Source organism: Dipodomys merriami, unplaced genomic scaffold (assembly GCF_024711535.1).
Source record: "Dipodomys merriami isolate MVZ:Mamm:240054 unplaced genomic scaffold, mDipMer1.0.p SCAF_547, whole genome shotgun sequence".
Lineage (NCBI taxonomy): Eukaryota > Metazoa > Chordata > Mammalia > Rodentia > Heteromyidae > Dipodomys > Dipodomys merriami.
Window position 1 is genome coordinate 259,152 of NW_027206121.1, and position 22,063 is coordinate 281,214.

The following is a 22,063-nucleotide window of genomic DNA, read 5'->3' on the forward strand; positions in this document are numbered from 1 at the left end:
AAAACAAAGAGTATTACTTGTGCCTAGAATCCAAGCTACTCAACAAGTTAGAGATCAATGGATCACAGATCAAAATGATCCTGAACAGGAAACTCATCTCCAGTGAATCAGAAGAAATCCAGAAGTGGAACTGTGGCTCAAAATGGTAAACCACTTGAGTAAGACAGCTTAGGGACAACACTCCAGCTCCAAGTTCAAGCCCAGGATTGATCAAGAAAAGAATAAATCATCCCTCAGGTTGGTGATTCACACCTGTTGATGAGATCTGAGGATCACAGTTCAAAGCCAGTCAACCCAAGAATGACAGATAGTTATCTTCAATTACCCAATGAAAAGTTGGAAGTAGAGTCTGTGGGTCACCTGGTAGAGTGCCAGCCTTGAATGAAAAAAGCTGAGGGTGGACAGTGACCAAGCCATGCATTCAAGTCCCATTCCTGGCACACAACACAGACACACAGAAGAAGCAAAAGAGAAACAGAAAGAAAAATAACCATCTCACTTTCTAAGAGACTGAGAATGTTTATTGACTGAATAAATAAACAATGTATACATGGGTTCTGCTATGTGCACATGATTTATAACGAGCTAAACTTAAATAGCTTCTTGAGATTGGAACATCAGTAAAATACTATTTCTCATTTTAAAAATCAGATGATGAGCAACATGTCAGTTGTATGCAGTGTAATGAACACCATGGGAACTCTCATAGTCCATGGGAAGGGCAATGCACACCCATCCTAAATACCAGAAATAACCTAACACATGTAAGTAAAAATATCTAAAGCTGTTGATCACAGGAGACTCATGACTATAAACCTGATGTCTGCGGATTGAGCCTTGAAACCAGCCTCAGAATAAAATTCCATAAGATTCTTATCCCCAAATAATCACCACAAATGTGGGAAGTAGAATTAGAGATGTGGTTCAACTGGTAGAGCAGTAGCCTTGGGAAAAGCTCAGGAACAGCCCTGAGGCAATGAGTTCAAGCCTTAAAATTGGATGTTTGTGATGTATAGAAATTAATATAGTGTGTATACATGTGTAAAATGCACACATATGTGTCAGTTGTGGGGCGTGAACTTGACCTGAGCACTGTCCTGCAGCTCTTAAGCTCAAGGCTATTGCTCTACCATTTGAGCCACAATGCCACTTCTGATTTTCTGGTGGTTTATAGGAAATAGGATGTCTCACAGAGTTTTCTCTGTTGGCTGGCTTTGAACCATGATCCTCAGATCTCAGCCTCCTGAGTAGGATTATAGGTGTGTGCCACCAGCACCTGGCAAAATTCACTTTTAAGAATTGCTCTTAGGGACTGGGAAGGTGGCTTGGTGGTAGAGTGCTTGTCTTGCATGCATGAGGCCCTGGGTTCGATACCTCAGCACCACATAAATAAAAAGAAAAAAGCCGGAAGTGGTGCTGTGGCTCAAGTGTAGAGCGCTAGCCTTGAGCTGAAGAGCTGAGGGACAGCACCCAGGCCCAGCGTTCAGGCCCCACGACCAGACCCCCCCCCCAAAAAAAAAAGAATTGCTCTTAGATGTAATAGGGTTGTGGGGGTATTTCATTAAGTCACTATTCATTTGAGGATGACAGTGAACTCATTTCAAATAACAGTAAACCAATTGTGATGGAGTAGGCTTATAATTTTAATTGAAGAGGTGAAGTCAGGAAGTTCACTAGTTTGAGAGCAACCCAACCTACATACTAAGATCCTGCCTCCAAACTAAGTTTCTGTTTGTGTGCATATGTGGATGTTTGTATATATCCACACATTCAAGCATGCATGCATACATGTGCACATAGATAAAATACTGCTAGGTTATTGTAAAGAATGCTCATAGCAATGGTGAGCCAGGTAATGTGCTTAGTATCCTCTTTATATATATATACTGGTCCACATAGAAGTAGACATATTTTTGTAAAACTGAGCACTTGAAATTTCATCTTGTTTTATGCTGCAACAGACATAAAAGTAAAGAAACAGCCAAAGGTGGTGTTTGCCTCTAAGTCTAGATATTCATGAACTAAGATGTGAAGATCAAGGAATAGAGCCACCGAGACAGAAAAGCCTACAAGACTAGCTCCAATTAGCCACCAAAAAAGCTGAGTTGTGGACATGGGATAAGAGGTAGTGAGCTCTGAGCAAGGAAATTCAACAAGCACAAAATCTGAGTTTATAAAACAAGGTAGAAGCTGAGTTGTGGCACAAGGATTAGAGCACTAGCCTTGAGGAAAAAAAGCTCAGAAAGCCCTCAAGCCCTGAATTCACCTGCAGGCCACACAAATGCAAACAAAATTATTCAACCATATTAAAAACCTTACTGTCTACTACTCTAGAGATGGGGATGGTGGCTCAGGAGTAAAGCATGTGCTCTACATGGGTGAGGCCCAAGGTTTGAACCTTAACTACTACAAACATTAAGAAACTGGCCTTGGGGCTGGGTGGGTGGCTCAGTGGTAGAGCACTTGCCTTGCATGCATGAGGCCCTGGGTTCGATTCCTTAGCACCACATAAGCAAAAAGAAAAAAGCCGGAAGTGGTGCTGTGGCTCAAGTGGTAGAGCGCTAGCCTTGAGCTGAAGAGCTGAGGGACAGTGCCCAGGCCCAGAGTTCAGGCCCCCCGACCAGACCCAAAAACACCGGCCAAAACTTTATATGTGCATTCTAACTTAAATGTTTGTTACCAAAGGTTTGATGTGGAGACTTCATCTGATGTGGTGGAAGTTGGTTGGGCTCATGGTCTATGCCAGAACTCAAAGTGGAAGGTACAGGAAAGAAAAGTTTGGTAAGGAGCCAGCTGAGTAGAGGAGGACTCTGCCAAAGTCTTCATGCAACCGGCCAACCAGGCAAGCCCCTTGGGACAGGAGTGAGAAGCCCAGAGCAGGGTATGTGCTACCCCTCAGTCCACCAGCACAGCACGGCACCTGCAGCATGGGCCAAGGTGCACACGTGTTTCCTGCAGGGCTGACTGTTGACACAGGGACCTGTCAGAGCAGTCAGTGGCCTAATGTAATAGTCTTGTCCTATGTAGATAAGACAATTGCTTGTGGACTAGAAGAATTGGTAGTAAAACATTGTTAGATGAAGTAGTAAAAATTCTTCAGGATCTGTGTGAATGTGTGTGTCCTAAGAAGAAAACAAATTGAAAAGAAATTCTATGATAACTCAATTGACAAGTGTGGGACTTGAGTGCACAGCAAAATAGATCCATTACAATCACAACAAATAGGTGAAAAGGAAGGGTTTCCTTCATTTATTTTTACCAACCCTTACAAATCCTTTTGTGTTCAAAATAATAAAGGCAGAAATGTTTCTGTTGATGTTTACTGTTGTACAACAGCTAGTTTATAAGTGACAGCAGAAGCATAGGGTCTCTTCTGTATGCAGCCCCTGAACTCTCTGGAAACGAGGACAATACTATTGAAAGTGAACTTATGTCACTTGTAAGTTTGTTTAAATTGCAGGGGAAGCATTGACTAATTTAAATGAGCAGACTTTTTGTTTTGCTGGTCCTTTGGTTTGAACTCAGGATACAGGTGCTTTCCCTGAGCTGCTTTTGCTCAAGGGTAGCACTCTACCACTTGAGCCACAGCACCACTTCTGGCTTTTCCTGTGTATGAGAACCTGAGGAATAGAACCCAGTTCCTCATTCATGCAATGCAAGCACTGTACCACTTAGCTACCTTCCCTGTCCTATAAGCACACTTTTTATGTTAAAAGAAGAAAGAATAGGGGTTGGGAAGGTGGCTCAGTGGTAGAGCACTTGCCTTGCATGCCTGAGGCCCTGGGTTCGATTCCTCAGCACCACATAAGCAAAATGAAAAAAGCCGGAAGTGGCGCTGTGGCTCAAGTGGTAGAGCGCTAGCTTTGAGCTGAAGAGCTGAGGGACAACGCCCAGGCCCAGAGTTCAGGCCCCACGACCGTGCCCCCAAAAAAAGAAGAAGAAGAAGAAGAAAGAATAGGTTGGTAGGCAGTATCCACTTTCCATGTGCAAGTCCCAAAGTTCAACCCCCCAAAGTGAAAGGAAGAAAGTAGAAAATGGAATGACAAGAAGTATTCAGTTACAACTACAAAAAAAAAAAAAATAGAAGAACAAAGGCAATGAGCAAGTAATTAGGTTTTTGTTTGGGATTGTTTCTTTTTTCTTTCAGTTCTTAGCTGTGGGGTTTAAACTCAGGGAAGGCCTGGCATATTCCCTCACTAAAGGCTAGCATGCTACCACTTCCAGCCAGAATGTCACTTCTAGTTTTCTGGCATTTAATTGGTGAGAAGTCACAATGAATTTTCTGCTGATGTGGTGCTGAGGCATAGAAACCAGTGCTTCATGTATGCAAGGCAAGCACTCCACCACTGAGCCACACTCCCAGCCCTGCCTCCTTTCTTAAAACAGTGTGGTTGGGGCTGGCACTGTGGCTTAGTGATAAAGTGCTTGCCTAGCATGCATGGAGCACTAAGTTTGAAATCTCAGTACCTAATAAACAACAGCCCCCAAATACCCTTAGAAGCACTGGTGCTGTAACTCAAATGGTAGAGTGGTAGCCTTCAGCATAATGATATTCAGGGACAGTTCTCAAGCCCTGAGTTCTAGCCTCAGGAATGTCAAACAAGAACAACAACAACACGATGAAATGGTAGATGAAAACAAGAAACCCAATGTCAGCAAGTTTCATTGATAAACACAACACAGAAACACACACATAGATACACACACACACACAAATACACATTTATTAAACCATATTCACCTCTTTTTCCCTGTCTGCTCACCCTCCCTGCTCCAACTGCTACCTATATCCACTGGAGAACTTATTCTATGTTTCTGTTGTTTGTGCATTCATAAAAAATTATTGTGAAGATTATATATATGAGTGAAAATTGCATAAGCCAGTATGCATTTTTGCACAATTCCATCCAGTTATTAAACCTGGCGTTTATTTCCCTATATCACATTAAAATGTACCAATGTAAGGTATTTATCTCATTGTCTGGGTGCTATCCCTTACCATTTTACCTTAAGGCTCTATCACCATTTCTACTTGTAGATTTTTAGGTGATTAATTATAGATAAGAGTTTCATTGACTTTTCTGAAAGGACTGGATGAAAACTCAATCCTCAGATCCTAGGTTTACCACCATGAGAAACTTTTGTCCAGCACATTTAAATAGTATTACATGCACTATGTTGTTTGTGGTGTTTAGTAGTGGACTTTTGTTTGTTTTTGTGCTGGTCCTGGGCTTGAACTAATGGTCCCAGAGCTGTCCCAGAGCTCTTCAGATCAAGGTGAGCACCCTACCACTTGAGTGACAGCACCACTTTTGTTTTTCCTGTGATTAATTGGGGATAAGAGTGTCACTGACTTCCCTGCCCAAGCTGGCTTTGAATTGTGATCTTCAGATCTCAGCCTCCAGACTAGTTACAATTGCAGGCGTGATCCATCAGCATCTGGTTGTACTTCAAAATAATGTATTTACCTATTTATGCAATACAAAATGGGGCTGGGAAGGTGGTTCAGTGGTAGAGTGCTTGCATTGCATGCATGAGGCCCTGGGTTCGATTCCTCAGGACCACATAAGCAAAAAGAAAAAAGCCAGAAGTGGTGCTGTGGCTCAAGTGGTAGAGCGCTAGCCTTGAGCTGAAGAGCTGAGGGACAGTGCCCAGGCCCAGAGTTCATGCACCATAACTGGACTGCAAAAAAAAAAAAAAAAAAAAGATGAGGATCACTATTTACCTGTATTTGACCTATCGAATATCTAAGCACAATCTTACTTCTGTCTCTTTGTGTCTCTCATTCCATGGATTTCTGTAACCATTTTCTAGCTAGTTTGTGCACTTCAATTTTTTAACATATTTCTAATGATTTCATTACATTTCTGTGCTGCTACCATGTCTTAATTTTGTTTTGGTACAATGATCAAAAGGGAGCTGGAGCAAGGAATAGTAGTGGTGGTAGAGAGAGGCTTATCCTCCTGAAAACTAAGTTTCAGCCTCTAGAAAAGTGAGAAAAAACAAATTCTTCACATCAGGCACACCTGTGTTTCATTATAACTCACTCAGCAGAACTACAAAATGGGCTAAGAGTGAATCAATCCAAGTGGCTTATCACTAGTGGTTAATTAAACATAAAGTAAGCACTGAAATCCTTTTGGGGTTACTAATCAAAATCCAAATGCTTATGACTCTTGTTTTTATCAGCAAAGAAAGTGGAAGTGCAGGCATGGCTCAAGTGGTAGAGTGCTAGCCTTGAACTGAAGGGCTGAGGTACAAGCTCACACCCAGAGTTCAAACCCCATGAGCGACAGTAAATAAATAAGTGAACAAAAAAATAAATACCAACAAAACAAGATTAAGTGCATACAATGAAAACTTTGTATACTGAAAAGATCTATCAACGAAGAAGCAAAAGCATGGTAGGAGAAAATATTTGCATATGTCTTTAAATAGATTCCTAACAAATCTGAATTAGAAAATATAAAGAAAATCTTACAAGTAAACCCCCCACAAAAAATTTAATTTAAAATGGGAAAAATATTGAAGAGACTTTTCTAAAAAGGACATATGCAAATAGCTGATTAAAATGTAAAAGTAGTATCAATAATCAGGAGACAAATTCAAATCAAAATTACAATAAAGTATCTATTTTATACATGTTAGTGTGGCCGTAGTTTTAAACAAAACAACAAAAATCCTTCCAAAGTCTAAGAAAAGCTAGGAAAGATGTGACAACAATGTGAACCTTGGTGCATTTCCCTCAGGTATGTAAAACTATCAGAGATGGGACAAAGAGTCCTAAAAAGAACCGAATATAGAATTACATAGAAATATCATCTAGTACTACTACACTTGTACATACCTTTGGGAAAAACAGATTTCTATAATTACCGTGAAATACAGCCTAAGAGTCAAGAAAGACAAATACCAAAAAGCAGTCCAAGAGTATTTACAGAGATTAATTGAAGTACTTATAACACACTCAGTCCTATACAACAGTCAAAGTTCTGTTTGACCACACTATTTCAGCAAATCCATTAAAACTTCATTAGGATAGTCTAATGTTATGTACGAGGCTGTGATGGCTGACCAGATTCTAGCCAACCTTTACTTTCCATGAGAAGTTACCTCCTAGGTGTCATTGAATCACATAAAAAGTGAGGCAACTTTGTCCTTGCATTAAAAAATGAGAAACAAACTAAAGCAAAACTGTACTTAACTTAGAAGGCAAGATTTGATAATTGGATAAATCTCCAAGCCATCTTTAGCTTCTTCAGAAACATGTTCCTGAAGCTGAATCTTTTTTTTTTTTTCTGTTCTTCAATCTTGGACACAGTTAGGTTCATAAAATGGAATGTCAAACAGAGTGAGAAATAAAAGAATCTCATCAGAGATCCTTTCTTCTTTCTTGCTATTGACCATGAGTAAAGATTCTGGAACCATGGCCTGGACAGAAGCTAAATGAGAGAGTCAGAAAACAACCTGTGTGATTTTACCCTAGAAGTTCCTGGTCAGAACATGATAGGTGGGCTGGAAAAACATAAAGCCTTCTTATGGGAGAAGAAACATTCCTGAATCAAGTAGAGCATTAAAGTATCCACTAAAGACAAATCCACAGAAGAGTGAAATCTTAAGTGTTACTAAACAATATTAACAGAAAATACACCCCAAAATGTAGGTGGTATTTCAATATTGTGATTTGCATTTTTTTATGGCTAGGGATGTTGAACATTTCTTCATTTGTCTATTGGCCACCCTTTCCTTTTCAGAGAATTTTCTCTTTAAGACTTTAGCCCACCTATTTATTAGGCAGTTGTTTCTTTGAGGATGTGTTGTTGGGGGATTTCATTTTTTGTATTCCAGGTATATTTTAGATTTATAGAAGTTCCTCAAAAGACTACACATAGAGCTCTCCTGTGATGCAGCAATCCCACTTTTGGGCATTTACCCAAATGATCACAAACAAGAATATCCTAAAGCTACCAGAATGACTACATTTATTGCAACATTATTTATCATAGCTAATATATGGAACTAACCCTGATGCACCTCAGTAGATGAATGGATCAAGAAAATGTGTCACACAATTGAATTCTATGCCTCCATCAGTAAGAATGAAATTGCCCCATTTATTAGGAAATGGAAAGACTTGGAAAAAATTATATTGAGTGAAGTAAGCCAGGCCCAAAGAAACATAGGTTCCATGGTTTCCCTTATAATAACTGGTATGTGTGTGAGACAAGCAGAAACGGTTAGATAAGTTGATGTTAGGGGAAATAAAACTGAAGATAAGGACACCAATGTTTTTTCTTGCTTCCTATTGTTGCTAATATATATATATATATATATATATATATATATATATATATGATGATTTCTTTGTTGCTTTGTATGTCTCTACCATGGTATAATCCTTGTTTTCACTGTATTTGATATTGATATAATTTGTGGAGGGGAAGGGAAAAATTGTTTAAATAGAGATATAGGTGTACTCATTCCAATAATGAAAAGTACAAGATTTTATGTTGTAAAATGAATTTTACAAGTTTGGTGGGGGGTGTGGGAGATGGGAGGGCAGGGATGGTAAGAGGAGACAAAGGAGGAGGCAACAATGCTAGATAGGAAGTGTACTCATTACTTTGCTCCTGTAATTGTAACCCTTGGGTTTGGTATTTTCACAACAACAACAAAAAAAGTAAAAAAATGGCTTTTACAAGAAGTATACTCTTTATCTATTTAGAAAATTATGCAGAGGCTGTAACATTTAATAAAGTGATTTTAAAAAATCAGTAATATTAAGTAAGGAGGTCAGGCCTGGCTGGTGCCATATTGGCCACAAGATAGATGGTTGGGTCTGCCATCTTGTATTCATGCTCGCGGAAGGAAATGACAAGATTCATCACCTGCCTCCCAGATGATGGATGTGCCTGGATCCCTGGAAGCAGGGGTGAGCATTTGGCTGATATGTTACTCAATCTGTTATTCCAGTGCTTGGGACTGGGAGTTTCCTGTGGACCTGCCCCCTGCTCCGGCCCTATTTAGGTTGGACCATCAGTGGCACCAGACACCATGCCACATGTCTCTGTGATCCTGTCCTGTGTCCTGTCTCCTGGCTTGTCTCTGGTAATCATGGTGTCCCAATTCCCAATTCAGTACTGTATTGGTTTGTTGGTATTGTTTTTATTCTTTTTTTTCCCTTTCTGGCCTGCTGCCAAGCTGTCTAAGTGTATTTGTGGACAGCAATACTTTGTTACAACGGGCTGCTTGCAGACTGCTACCGGTGTAATAAAGATTCCAGTATTCCATCTTCCAAAATATGGCTTCTGTGCTCACTTTGGCAGCACATTGGCTGAAATTGGAACGATACAGAGAAGATTAGCATGGTCCCTGTTTAAGAATGACACACAAATTCGTGAAACGTTCCATATTTTTACAAAATAGTGTTCTAAACGTACCAAGAGCCTAATTACATCATTTATACAATAAAAAATGTGACTTCTGGGATAATTCACCTTACAACAAATATGCTGTCTTCATTTACATAAACACAACGTTGGACCTAAAGTTAGCATTTCTAGAGCCAAGATAGATCCCTCTGTATAGTTATGTATTTAAACATAGCCTGGATGCATTTAGAAAAAATGTCTGTGTTACATCAGAAAGTTCTTAATTAGTAAACCAAGACCAAGACTCCAGATCCTATATAAGCCAGTCATTCTAGATAAGTCCAGAGCTGTTTGCTTCCATGAAGAGCTCTACTTTCACACTTTCATGAACAAATGTTTTTGTGACAATATGAGGTCTTCACCTCAGGAACTGATTTAACATACTTGATATTTTCTCTTTTTTTAAAGCAACACTATCACTCAACCACTTGTGCCACATCTTGATTTTTGGTGGTTAAGTAGAGATATTTCTACTGTCTTTTCTGCCAGAGCTGACTTCAAAGGAGATTCTCTCATCTTGGCCTCCATAAAAGCTAGGAATCAAAGCATGAGCCCTGTGGGCTTTTCTGAAGAAATCTTCTCTCTCTTGGAACAAGAGGTTTCATTCAGTGCTTCACCTCAGGCTTCCTGTGCCTTCAACAATTTCAGTATTTGTTTTTATTGTTCAAAGAGAATCCTTAAATCCTGGCCACGATTCCATTTACAAGATAAGGACAGTGGACTTCACATTGCCAGATTTAGCTAGGTTGCTAGCTTAACTCCTTCCCTCACACTGTTCACCCTTCTGGTGGTCTATACAGGCCTAGTACAAAAATGGAGGGATTGGGAGGCACTTGTGCCCTTGGCCTTCCTACTTGTGGCACACACACACACACACACACACACACACAGAGGCATATACACCAGGCATTTGGAAATAGCTCATTCTCCCATCTTTACACACTGGATGCTTTCTGAGAAGGGATGGTTCACAGACTGGAGTCCTTCTACCTAGGCCTGTCATATAGCTGAAATTAAAAGGCGGGAACCAAAATACCTCATTCATTCAACATAGGTCTGATGATAACATATTTAATTATTGCTTTAATCATTTTTATTACTATCACTTCACCAATACTTTTGGTTAAGCTCAAAATTTAAGAGACTTACTGCTCACTTAATATAAGACCAGCAATTAAAAACTAGCCAGTTACACTCCCTCAAGTGTGGAATCTTAGCTACTCAGGAAGCTAAATTAGAACGGTAATATTTGTAGGCCATCCTATGCAAAACCTTCATGAAAATGGTATCTTAAACAATAAAAGGGTGGATCTGGTGATATGTGCCTATCTTGTTTGCTCCTTGTGACATGTAATTATAAAAATTAGTCTAGAAATGCCCAGGCAGAGAAGCAAGACTGTAAGGTGAAAATTGAGTGATACAAAAGGGCATCTGGCATGGAAGGTAAAGGAAGACTTACAAATTTTCCCCCTGAATTCAACCTGAGGGCTACTAATATGACCTGTGCAAACAATACATTCTTCTAAATACTTAGTAGAAGAATTTGGATGTGGTTTACAGAATGATAGGTAAACAGTCCTTTACCAAGTGATTGCAAAAGGACCTTTGCATATGTCTATATGATGTTATAAAATTTATATCCTATTGTGTGGAAACCATGACTCCTGCTTGAATCAAGTAGTTCAGATCTACTGATCTAACAGGCCACTGGTGCTATACATCTGAATTCTTAGTTGCTCAAGAGTATGAGTTTTAAGGATAACAATTGAAAGGCAAACTAGGTAGGAAATGCTGTGAAGGTGTTAGTGCCAATTATCACCAAATTTCCCACAAGTAGTGCTGTGAATCAAGTTGATAGACTATCATTACTTTTGGTTACTTATTTAAAAAGCTCAGGGACAGTACCCAGGCCTGAGTAGAAAAACTCCAAAGCCAGGGAAGATATTTTTTAAAATGGGCTCTTTGTCCCTTGTGCAGAAAAGTTATCATTCCTGTGTAAGCCTAATGTACTCCATAGGGTATAGTCATTGTCCCTCAATTGAATTTGATATTGAAATGTCTTATAAGCCAGGGTAAAGATAGATTGTCACGAATATTTGGGTATCTTTTGTCATGTGAATGGACGTGCATATACCTTTATGTTTCTGACTAGTTCATAGGTCCTTGCAGAGGTTCAAGTTACTTTGTAGGACAATGTGGTCCATGTCTGTATGGAGTGGAATGAGACCTTCAATGAAAGATCTCAACATATAAAATGTGGCCAAATATTTCAGTATACTTGAAACAGTATCATAAGAAATGAAGGAGGCAAATAGTGTTGATTTAAGATCCTAGAATACCAATATATCTGAACGAGAAGACTGTGGTCTTGTACTAGGTGCACATAGATGCAGGAGAAATACTCTTTTCAGTCTGATCTGTCAGATGTATTTAAGCATTTTTGTTGTTTTTCCCTTTCTGATTGCACTTTATTTCAAGGCCACTCCAAGGGGTGAGTGACAGGATATTTAGTTTCAGCTCATTCTAAAAGCTCCGATGTCCTGAGAAGAGAAGTGGTGAACCATGACTTGGGTACATATTCACCTTAGACCCAATCACTAAGAGTGGGTTAAGTTATATAATTTTTCAGAATGTCAAGGGTCTTAGCACAACTTTCATCCTGTAGTAATTTCCAAAGTTAGGCCTTAGAAGAGTTCAGCTTTTGTATGAAGATTTCAGCTCTAAATTAGATTATTTTCAACAGCCATCTATTGAATGTTACTGGATAAAGTGTACAAATAAAATCATATTTATGTTATAGAAAATTGGGTTATCATCATCAGGGTCAGTTAATATGACCCAAAGTCATGACCCTGAAGAGTCTGCTCTCCAGAGATCTAAGTATTTATCCAAGAACCTCCAGTTCCCAAGCAATCTTGACCCCAATGAGAGAGCAGGATGTCAGGTGAACCTTTTTTCTTCCTCAGGTTAACCTGGAATGATGCACCTCAGAGTGACTGGAAGGGACAGAAGCTGGGATACTGAGCACAGTGGATACTGAACAAGGCTATCATAGGATTTTCACTAGACCCTCAGGGACCACCCAAGACTCCCTTGCATTACCTTGAACACTTATATCTTTATGATTCTCAAATTCTAGGTCATTTTTCCTCCCAGAATTAGGTTAACATTAAGTGTACATTTTTTTGTTCCATCAATGAATATTGAATTTCTTTTAAATTTTATTCTTTAAGTTTTCTGGATCACTTACACCCTTGTATGAAGTTCTTGTTATAGAAGTCTCAGTACTTTGAGTACATGACTACCTGGAGCATCCACAGTCAACCATCTTTTGCCTCACTTGCATATGAAGTCTGAGCAAATCCCAGCCAAAACATTCTAACTTAAATATTTCTTACAAAAAGTTTGATGTGGAGACTTTATCTGGTTTGGTGGAAGTTGGTTGGGCTCATGGTCTAGGCTAGAACTCAAAATGGAAGGTACAGAAAAAGAAAAGTTTGGTAAGGAACCAGCTGAGGAGAGGAGGGCAGTGCCAAAGTCTTCATGCAAGAGACCAGTCTGGCAAGCCCCATGGGACAGGAGTGAGAAGCCCACAGCAGGGCCTGTGCTACCCATCAGTCCATCACCACCACAGCATGGCACGTGCAGCATGGGCCAAGTTGTGCATATGTTTCTTACAGGGCTGACTGTGGACACAGGGACCTGTAAGACAAGTCAGTGGCCTAATGTAATAGTCTTGTCCTATGTAGATGATACAATGGCTTGTGGACAAGAAGCATTCGTAGTAAAACAATTGTTAGGTGTACTCGTATAAATTCTTCAGGACGTGTGTGTTTGTGTGTGTCCTAAGAAGAAAACAAATTGAAAAGTAGTTCAGAGAGAACTCAAATGACAAGAATGTGGGACTTGAGTGCACAGCAAGATAGATCCATTACAATCACAACAAATAAGTGAAAAGGAATGGTTTTCTTCACTTATTTTTACCTACCCTTACAAATCCCATTGTGTTCAAAATAATAAGGGCAGAAATGTATCTGTTGATGCTTACTGTTGTACGACAGCTAGTTTATAAGTGACAGCAGAGGCATAAGGTCTGTTCTGTGAGTGTCCCCTGCAATCACTGGAAAGACAGTACTATTGGAAGTGAACTAAAGCCACTTATTGCAGAGGAAGCATTTACTAATTTCAATGAGCAGACTTTTTGTTTTGCTTGTCCTCGGGCTTGATATCAGGGCCCAGGTGCTGTCCCTGAGCTGCTTTTGCTCAAGGGTAGCACTCTACCACTTGAGCCACAGCACCACTTCTGGCTTTTTCTGGGTATGTGAACCTGAGGTATAGAACCCAGCTCCTCATTCATGTGATGCAAGCACTGTACCACTTAGCCACCTTCCCTGTCCTATAAGCTGACTTTTTATGTTAAAAGAAGAAAGAATGTGTTGGTATGTACTATCCATGTGCAATTCCCAAGGTTCAGTCCCCCAAAGTGAAAGGAAGAAAGTAGAAAATGGGATGACATGAAGTATTCAGTTACAACTACAAAGAAAAATAGAAAAACAAAGGCAATGAGCAAGTAATTAGGTTTTTGTTTGTTTGGGACCATTTGTTTCTTCTTTCAATTGTTGTGTGAGAACTTTAAACTCAGGGAGGGCCTGACATATTCCCTAAGCTTTTCACTAAAGGCTGGCATGCTACCACTTCCAGCCATAACGGCACTTCTAGTCTTTTAGCATTTAATTGGTGATATGTCACAATGAATTTTCAGCTGATGTGCTGCTGAGGAATGAAAACCAGTGCCTCATGAATGTAAGGGAAACACACTACCACTGAGCCACACTCCCAGCCCCGCCCCCTTTCTTAAAATAGTGTGGTTGGGGCTGGCAATATGGCTTAGTGATAAAGTGCTTGCCTAGCATACATGGAACACTGGGTTTGATTTCTCAGTATCTAATAAACAACAACAACCACCAAACACCCCTAGAGGTGGTGCTGTAGCTCACGTGGGAGAGTGGAGGTCTTCAGCATAACAAAATTCAGGAACAGTTCTTAAGCCCTGAGTTTAAGCCCCAGGAATATCAAACAACATCATCAACAACAACAACAAATGAGTAAATGAAGACAAAAAAACCAATGTCAGCAAGTTTCATTGATAAACATAACACACACACACACACACACACACACACACACACACACCTACACAAACACTTTTTAAAAACCATATTCACCTCCTTTACCCTGTCTGCTCACCCTCCCTGTTCCAACTGCTACCTACATCCACAGGAGAACTTATTCTATGTTTCTGTTGTTTTTTCATTCTTAAAATTTTTTTCTGAAGATTTTATACACACACACACACACACGTATCGATATATATATATATATATATATGTATATATATATACATATATATATATATATGGGTGAAAATTACATGAGCCAGTATGCATTTTTGCACAATTCCACCCACTTATTAAAACTGGCATTTATTTCCATATATCACATTAATAGTACCAATATTAGGTATTGATCTCATTGTCTGGGTGGTATCTCTGACCATTTTATCTTAAGGCTCTTTCACTCTTTCTACTCCTGTATTTTTAGGCGATGTATTATAGATAAGAGTTTCATTGACTTTTCTGAAAGGGCTGGATCAAAGCTCAATCCTCAGATCTCAGGATTACCATCATGAGACACTTGTGTCCAGCACCTTTAAATATTATTACACGTACTATGTTATTTGTGGTATTTAGTAATGAATTTTTTGTTTGTTTTTGTGCTGGTCCTGAGCTTGAACTAAAGGTCCTAAGTGGTCCCAGAGCTCTTCAGTTCAAGGTGAGCACTCTACCACTTGAGCCACAGCACCATTTCTGCTTGTCTGGTGATGAATTGAGATGTGTCTCACAGACTTCCCTGCCCAGGCTGGCTTTGAACTGTGATCCTCAGAGCTCAGCCTCAAGAGTAGCTAGGATTGTAGGCATGATGGATCAACATCCAGTTATACTTCAAAATACTGTATTTACTTATTTGTGGAATACAAAATGATGAGGATCACTTTTTACCTGTATTTTACCTATCGAATATCTAAGAACAATCCTACATCTATCTGTTAGTGTCTCTCAATTTATGGATTCCTGTAACCATCTTCTAGCTAGCTTCTGCACTTTATTTTTAACATATTTCCAATATTTTACATTACTTTTTTTTACTGCTACTATGTCTTAATTGTGTTTTTGTACAACTATCAAAAGGGAGCTGGAGAAAGGAATAGTAGTGGTGGAAGGGGGACGTTCATCCTCCTGAGAACTCCCTTTCACCCTCTAGGAAAGTAAGAAAACACATCAGGGACTCTGGTGTTTCATTATAACTCACTCAGCAGAACAAAACAATGGGCTAAGAGTGAATCAATCATAAGAGGCTCATCACTAGTGATTAATTAAATATAAAGTAAGCACTGAAGTCCATTTGGTTACTAATCCAAAACCAAATGCTTATGACTCTTGTCTTTATCACAAGAAAGTGCAAGTGTAGCTATGGTTCAAGTGGTAGAGCATTGTTAGCCTTGAGAAGAAATGATTCAGGAAAGTGTTGCTAGGCACCAGTGTCTCAGGCCTCTAATCCTACCTTCTCTGCAGACTGAGATCTGAGGATCATGGTTCAAAGCAAGACTGGGCAAGAAAAGATTAGGAGACTCTTATCTGCAATAAACAACTCAGAAAACCCGAAGTGGTGAGGCTCCTCAAGTGGTAGAGCAGTAGCGTTGAGCTGAAGAGCTCATGGACAGTGCCCAGGCCCAGAGTTCAAGACCCAAGCCCAATTAAAAAATGTAAAGTGCCTACTCTCTGAGTTCAAGCTGTAAGACTTGTTGTAACCTGTTTGGTTTCTCTGATGCAAAATGAGTTATCTTCCAGGTGAGACTTCCCACATTTATTACATTCCTAAGGTTTCTCAGGTGTGTGAATCCTCATAGGTGAATGGAGGTGTGAATTCAGGGTGAAGGACTTACCCATTTCTTACATGCATAAGGTTTCTCTCATGTGTCTTCTCTGATGCAAAGTAAGCTTTCATTTCAATCTGAAGGGACTTCCACATTTGTTACATTCATAAGGTTTCTCTCCAGTGTGAATTCTCTTATGTGTGTTGCAATCTGAATTCCAGGAGAAGGACTTTCAACATTTGTTACATTCATAAGGTTTCTCACCTGTGTGAATTCTATTATGGCTGCAAAGCTGTGACCTCTGCCTGAAGGATTTTCCACATTTGTTGCAATCATAAGGTTTCTCTTCTTTATGTGTTCTCTGATGAAATGCAAGTTGTACCTTCCAGTTGAAAGACTTTCTACTTTCCTGATAGTTGTATGTTCATTCTCTGATGAACATGAAGGTTTGACTTAATGGTGGAAAGACTTTCCACATTTGTTACATTCATAATTTTGGTCTCCTGTGTGCTCTCTGATGCAAAAGTGAGTTCTACATTTCTTGCATTCATAAGGTTTTGGGCTGGGAACGTGGCTCAGTGGTAGAGCGCTTGCCTTGAATGCATGAGGCCCTGGGTTCAATTCCTCTGCACCACATAAGCAAAAAGAAAAAAGCCGGAAGTGGCACTTTGGCTCAAGTGGTAGAGCACTAGCCTTGAGCTTAAGAGCTGAGGGACAGCGCCCAGGCCCAGAGTTCAGGCCCCACGACCAGACCCAAAAAAACAAATAAATAAAAATAAAATAAAAAATAAGGTTTCTCTTCTGTGTGAATTCTGTGGTGCGTGCTGAGAACTGACTTGTACATCAAATTTTCTTACATTCCTCATATTTATAGGGTTTCTCTACTGTGGGCTCTTGTGGAGGGAAAATCAGTTCTGTTTTCTCAGACATAGATTTTGGACACTGCTGATGCTCATCAAGCTTCTCCTGTGGATACATCCTCTGAGGTTTTGTTAGGTGTATGTCCTTATTGAAAGATTTTGCAAATCCAGTACAAATATAAAGATTCTCTCCTGTGTACATTTTTTTATGTGAACTGACTGTAGGTATTTTTTTTTTTTTGGCTCCAGTCATGGGGGCCTGAACTCTAGGCCTGGGTGCTGTCCCTCAGCTCTTCAGCTCAAGGTTAGTGCTCTACCACTTGAGCCATAGTGACATTTCTGGCTTTTTTCTTTTTGCTAATGTGGTGCTGAGGAATTAAACCCAGGGCCTCAGGCATGCAAGGCAAGTGCTCTACTACTGAGCCACCTTCCCAGCCCTACTGTAGGTCTTAAATGGAATGATTTTGCACATACAGTACATTCAGGTATTTCCCTCCCTCCCTGAAATATTTCTTGGGCAAGGACAGTAGAATTATCACACTCTTCTCTATATTCATTATGTTTACTGGAGTGTCCTCCAATACTGTCTAAAGAATATGGTCTCTTATTGTACTACCTTCCATTCTCTACCATATTCAAATGTTGCAGCTCATTTGGATTCTCACAATTTTGGATAAAAATGCTCAAAATATCTGTGGGGTTCTTCAACTTCAGTAGACACCCTGGGCATGCATCTCATTAGGTTCACTGAAATCCTCAGTCCTCATCCTTCAGGGTTCCCATTAGTCCTAGTCAGCTCTTCCTTATATTTTGAGCTCAAAATAAAAGTTGTTCCTAATCACACTCTTCCTTCAACTGTATCAGTAGTTGTGACTATTTCACACAGAGATTTATCCTGGAAAGACTTAATCACAGCATCTATTTTTTTGCACCTCTAAAATGATTCATAGGAAAAAAAATACAAAAACTTAATTGATATCCCAAAACTCTTCATTGTAAAGATGACACATTATCTTTTTAAATTTAAGATTTTAAAATAGCAAAGTTGGAATTGATTTATGAGAATTATATGCCTTTCTCTCTAAGGTATTATGAAAGTAATAATGATATTTTATGATGGAAAATAATATTTTTCTGTGTTTAAGTTTTTCTTTCTTAGTCAATTCACACTTCTAAAAATGCAAATTATGGCTATTTTCAGGAAATAACACATCTCTCTCTGAAAGTGTTACAAGAAATTTATCCTGCTTCAAGACAATCAGAAAATGTCAACATGAAACTACACATGAAAATTATAAATGTGTAGGTAATATAAAGGAATGTATAGAACATATATTTAATGTAATCTGTCTAAAATGATTTGTGAAGGGAAAACACAGCACCATATTCATGATTCATAAAGCATGAAGATTCAATAAAAAAATAAGTGTAATCAAAACAAAGTATGTGGATTAGTAATATGCATTAATTAGTACTGTACTTGCCTGGCAAATATGAGGACCAGTGTTCAAAGAATACCAACAAAAAATTAAAAAGTGTAATTGATTCAGATTTTCAATGGAATTATTCCATTGAAAAGTAACTATATTATATAATGTCATAGGCTAGTATTGTGACAATATTGTAAACTCTTAGAGTACCTAGTAATAATGCAATGCAGTACCTCCAGTAACTTAACTACCTATGTCTGTCATAAGAAAATCAGACTGTTTGGGAAATTTACTTTCTTGCAGTTCTATAGTATAGCAACAATTATGATGCATGTTTTACATATTTAGAAGTTCTGTGCTTCATCCTAAGGATGGTCTTTATTCTGTACACAAAATTTGTGGTAACTTCTTTTTTTTTTTAGATTTTATTTATTTATTTTTATTGTGAAAATACTGTACAGAGGGGTTACAATTACATGGGCAAGATAATGAGCATTTCTTATCAAGCATTGTAGCCTCCTCCTTAGTTTCCCCTTCCCATCACTGCCCATTCCCCCGACCCTCCTACCCAATCCTCCCCCGCCACCAAAGTTGTAAAGGTCGTTTTTTGACATAACGACTTGTATATCTCATTGTTGCAATGGGTCCACCTGCATCCCCATTTAAACGATTTGCTTGGGGTTACTTCTTTATTAAAGAAACAGTCAAACTACAAGATTAGGTTACAGCTACTGTATAAGAGCATTTTTTTCTTTTTTCTTTTCATCAGTCACCGGGCTTGATCTTTGGGCCTGGGCTCTGTCCCTTATCTCTTTGGCTCAAGGCTACTGCTCTACCACTTGAACCACAGCACCACTTCCAGCTTGTTCTGTTTATGTGGTGCTGAGCAATCGAACCCAGGGCCTCATGCATGAAAGGCAAGCACTCTACCACTGAGCCACCTTCCCAGCCCCTCTAGTAGCATTTTCAAAGGAGTATATTAGGACTTACATATTTGTTTGTTTCACAGATTCAACAAACCATAGAACCAAAATACTTGACAAAGTATGGCACCTATAGTAAACATGGAGTCTTTGATAAAACTGGCATTATCATGAACCATGCAGTATAACAACTATTTAGTAGGATTTAAAATGTAATAGGTATCAGAGGTGATTTGCAGTGTATAGAAGATTGCCTGAAATTATATTACAGGTGATTTGCACTGTATAGAATGCTGTCTGTAGGTTACATGAAAGCAAACTAAGAAAGAAGAATCAGATGAGACATAATAAATAGCAAACATAATAAATAGCAAAGTAATTACTAAAATGAAATCATATTTATATTGTAATCCAAAAATACTAAATATATCAGGTAATTTCTGATTTAAACTGAAGAAAATATACTCAAAAAACTCAATAAGCCATCCAAAGAAATATACATTAATTATTAAGAAATCAAAATAAATCAATAATGATACCTGAAGCAAAAAGCAATAATGAAAAGTAAAATACTGATAATATGAGAGGAAATAAACATCAGCACAAATTGTGTTACCACAGATACAGAGCATTGATAATAACAGGTATCTCATCAATCTATATAATAAAAATTTTATTCTGAAAAGTAGTGTACAAAGGTATGGTTAAAAGGCCAAAGAATGTTAATTTCTTTAATCTATAATTATGATTGTAGAATTAATACTCCTCTTTTTTTTTTGTTGGTGGTGGGGCTTGTACTCAGGGTTTGCATGCTATCCCTCAACTTGATATCAAGGTGAGTGCTCTACCACTTGAGCCACACTGCCACTTCCAGTTTTCTAGTGCTTTATTGGAGATAAGAGTCTCATGGACATTCTTGCCCGTGCTGGCTTTGAACTGTGATCCTCATATCTCAGCCTCCTGAGTAGCTAGGATTACAGGTGTGAGCCACCGGGGCCTGGCATCTAATACTCCTCTTAATGACTGAACAACCAGATAAATGGTCATCACACACACACATGTGGAAGGCATTATCTTTATCTAAATGCTGTTTATAAAGCACTATGCTGTTATATTTACCAAGACAGACACACTGAGAATAGATCTGAAGACAAATTGTCTAGAAATTGAAGTACCTGGTTTCAGATGCCCCCTCACAGACCACCAGGGACCACAAACAATGCAAACAACAAAGAGTCATTTTTTGCAAACTTGAGCTTGGTCCTCCGTGCACTCAGTAACTGGTAATGCTAAGAGGCCCCGAGCACAAAATTAGTACAACTTTTATAGTATTAAACAAGTTCACAAGTTTAGGGGGTTTCCACACAAGCAAGTTCAGGGGGGTTCCACACAAACAAGTTCATAAGTTCAGGGGTTTTAAGTACACCCGGACTGTACTTCCCTTTTTCTGATGGAACACCTGGGCAACTGTTCTGTTCCTTAAGGTTGGGCAGGGTTGGTGGCAACCTGTGGTTTTTCTGAGAACTATTTTTTCCTTTGGCAGCACAGCTCTCTTTGGTGGTTACTCTGAGCGCAGCACAGCTCAAGGGGCTTGATCTTAAAATAGAGTTACTTTAGCTCTTCAGAAATCAGTATGAGAAAGAAATCTATGTTATAAACACAATAAAATCCAACAATATGTTTCTAGTGATCTATCAGTAAAACAAACAGAGGGAAACTAGAATGGATCTGTAACAAATGTATGCTATCACTATGATTTATAGAATATTAAAGGGAGCCACTCTCTTAATTAAGTTGTGAAATAAATACAAGTGCTTTCAATTATGTATGGTGTATTCACATGTATATCTTCTGGAGGGTGTGGCAGAGCCATAGAATTTGAGGGATATAGGCAGATGAAAATATAGTATACAACTCAAGAGTAGAGATAGGAGGGAGGGATTGGGAGAGAGTGAAGGAATGGAAGACACTGTATAAAAATAAAAGTATTAATCTCTGTATGCATTACCTCCATAATAACATTAAATTACATTAATAATAAAATAATACCTCTAGCATAAACCATTTGCTTGGTGATCAAAATCTACCATAGTTAGAAGAACAGTTTCAATTATTAGACATATAATGCAACAGTTAAATGGAAAGATAAACTATTTCAATTTAGGTTGAATATTAATTCTACATAAACCAATAACAATAATCTGTTTCATTGTAGTATTCAATTAAGTGTTAATGTTAAATGTTGAGGTAAGAAAAAACAAGACAAGCACTTCTGGCGTTCAAGACTGTCATTTTACCCTAACTATTAAGGAGGAAACTGAGGTCTGGAAGCCAGCTTAGATAGACAACTCAAATTAAGCAGCTAATGAACAGGTTAGAGGTATGGCTCCAGTGATAGTGCCAACAGTGAGTTAGGAAGCTGACTGACTGTGAGACCTGGAGTTCAAGCTCCAATAGTAGCTCTAGAAACCTATGGTGGAGTCTG

General features: G+C 38.8%; 1 protein-coding gene and 1 non-coding gene across 2 annotated transcripts in view; both read left to right on the forward strand.

Annotated features, from left to right (window-relative positions):
- The window catches only part of LOC138811665 (zinc finger protein 420-like), a 99,605-nt gene that overhangs the window by 35,649 nt on the left and 41,893 nt on the right, over positions 1-22,063 (forward strand). The window contains 1 exon segment of the mRNA XM_069999367.1: positions 652-764. Within this exon segment, the coding sequence (XP_069855468.1) occupies positions 652-764 (113 nt within the window).
- On the forward strand, positions 9,311-9,417 carry LOC138811677 (U6 spliceosomal RNA). The gene has a single exon (XR_011367473.1). It is a non-coding gene; the product is annotated as a U6 spliceosomal RNA (small nuclear RNA).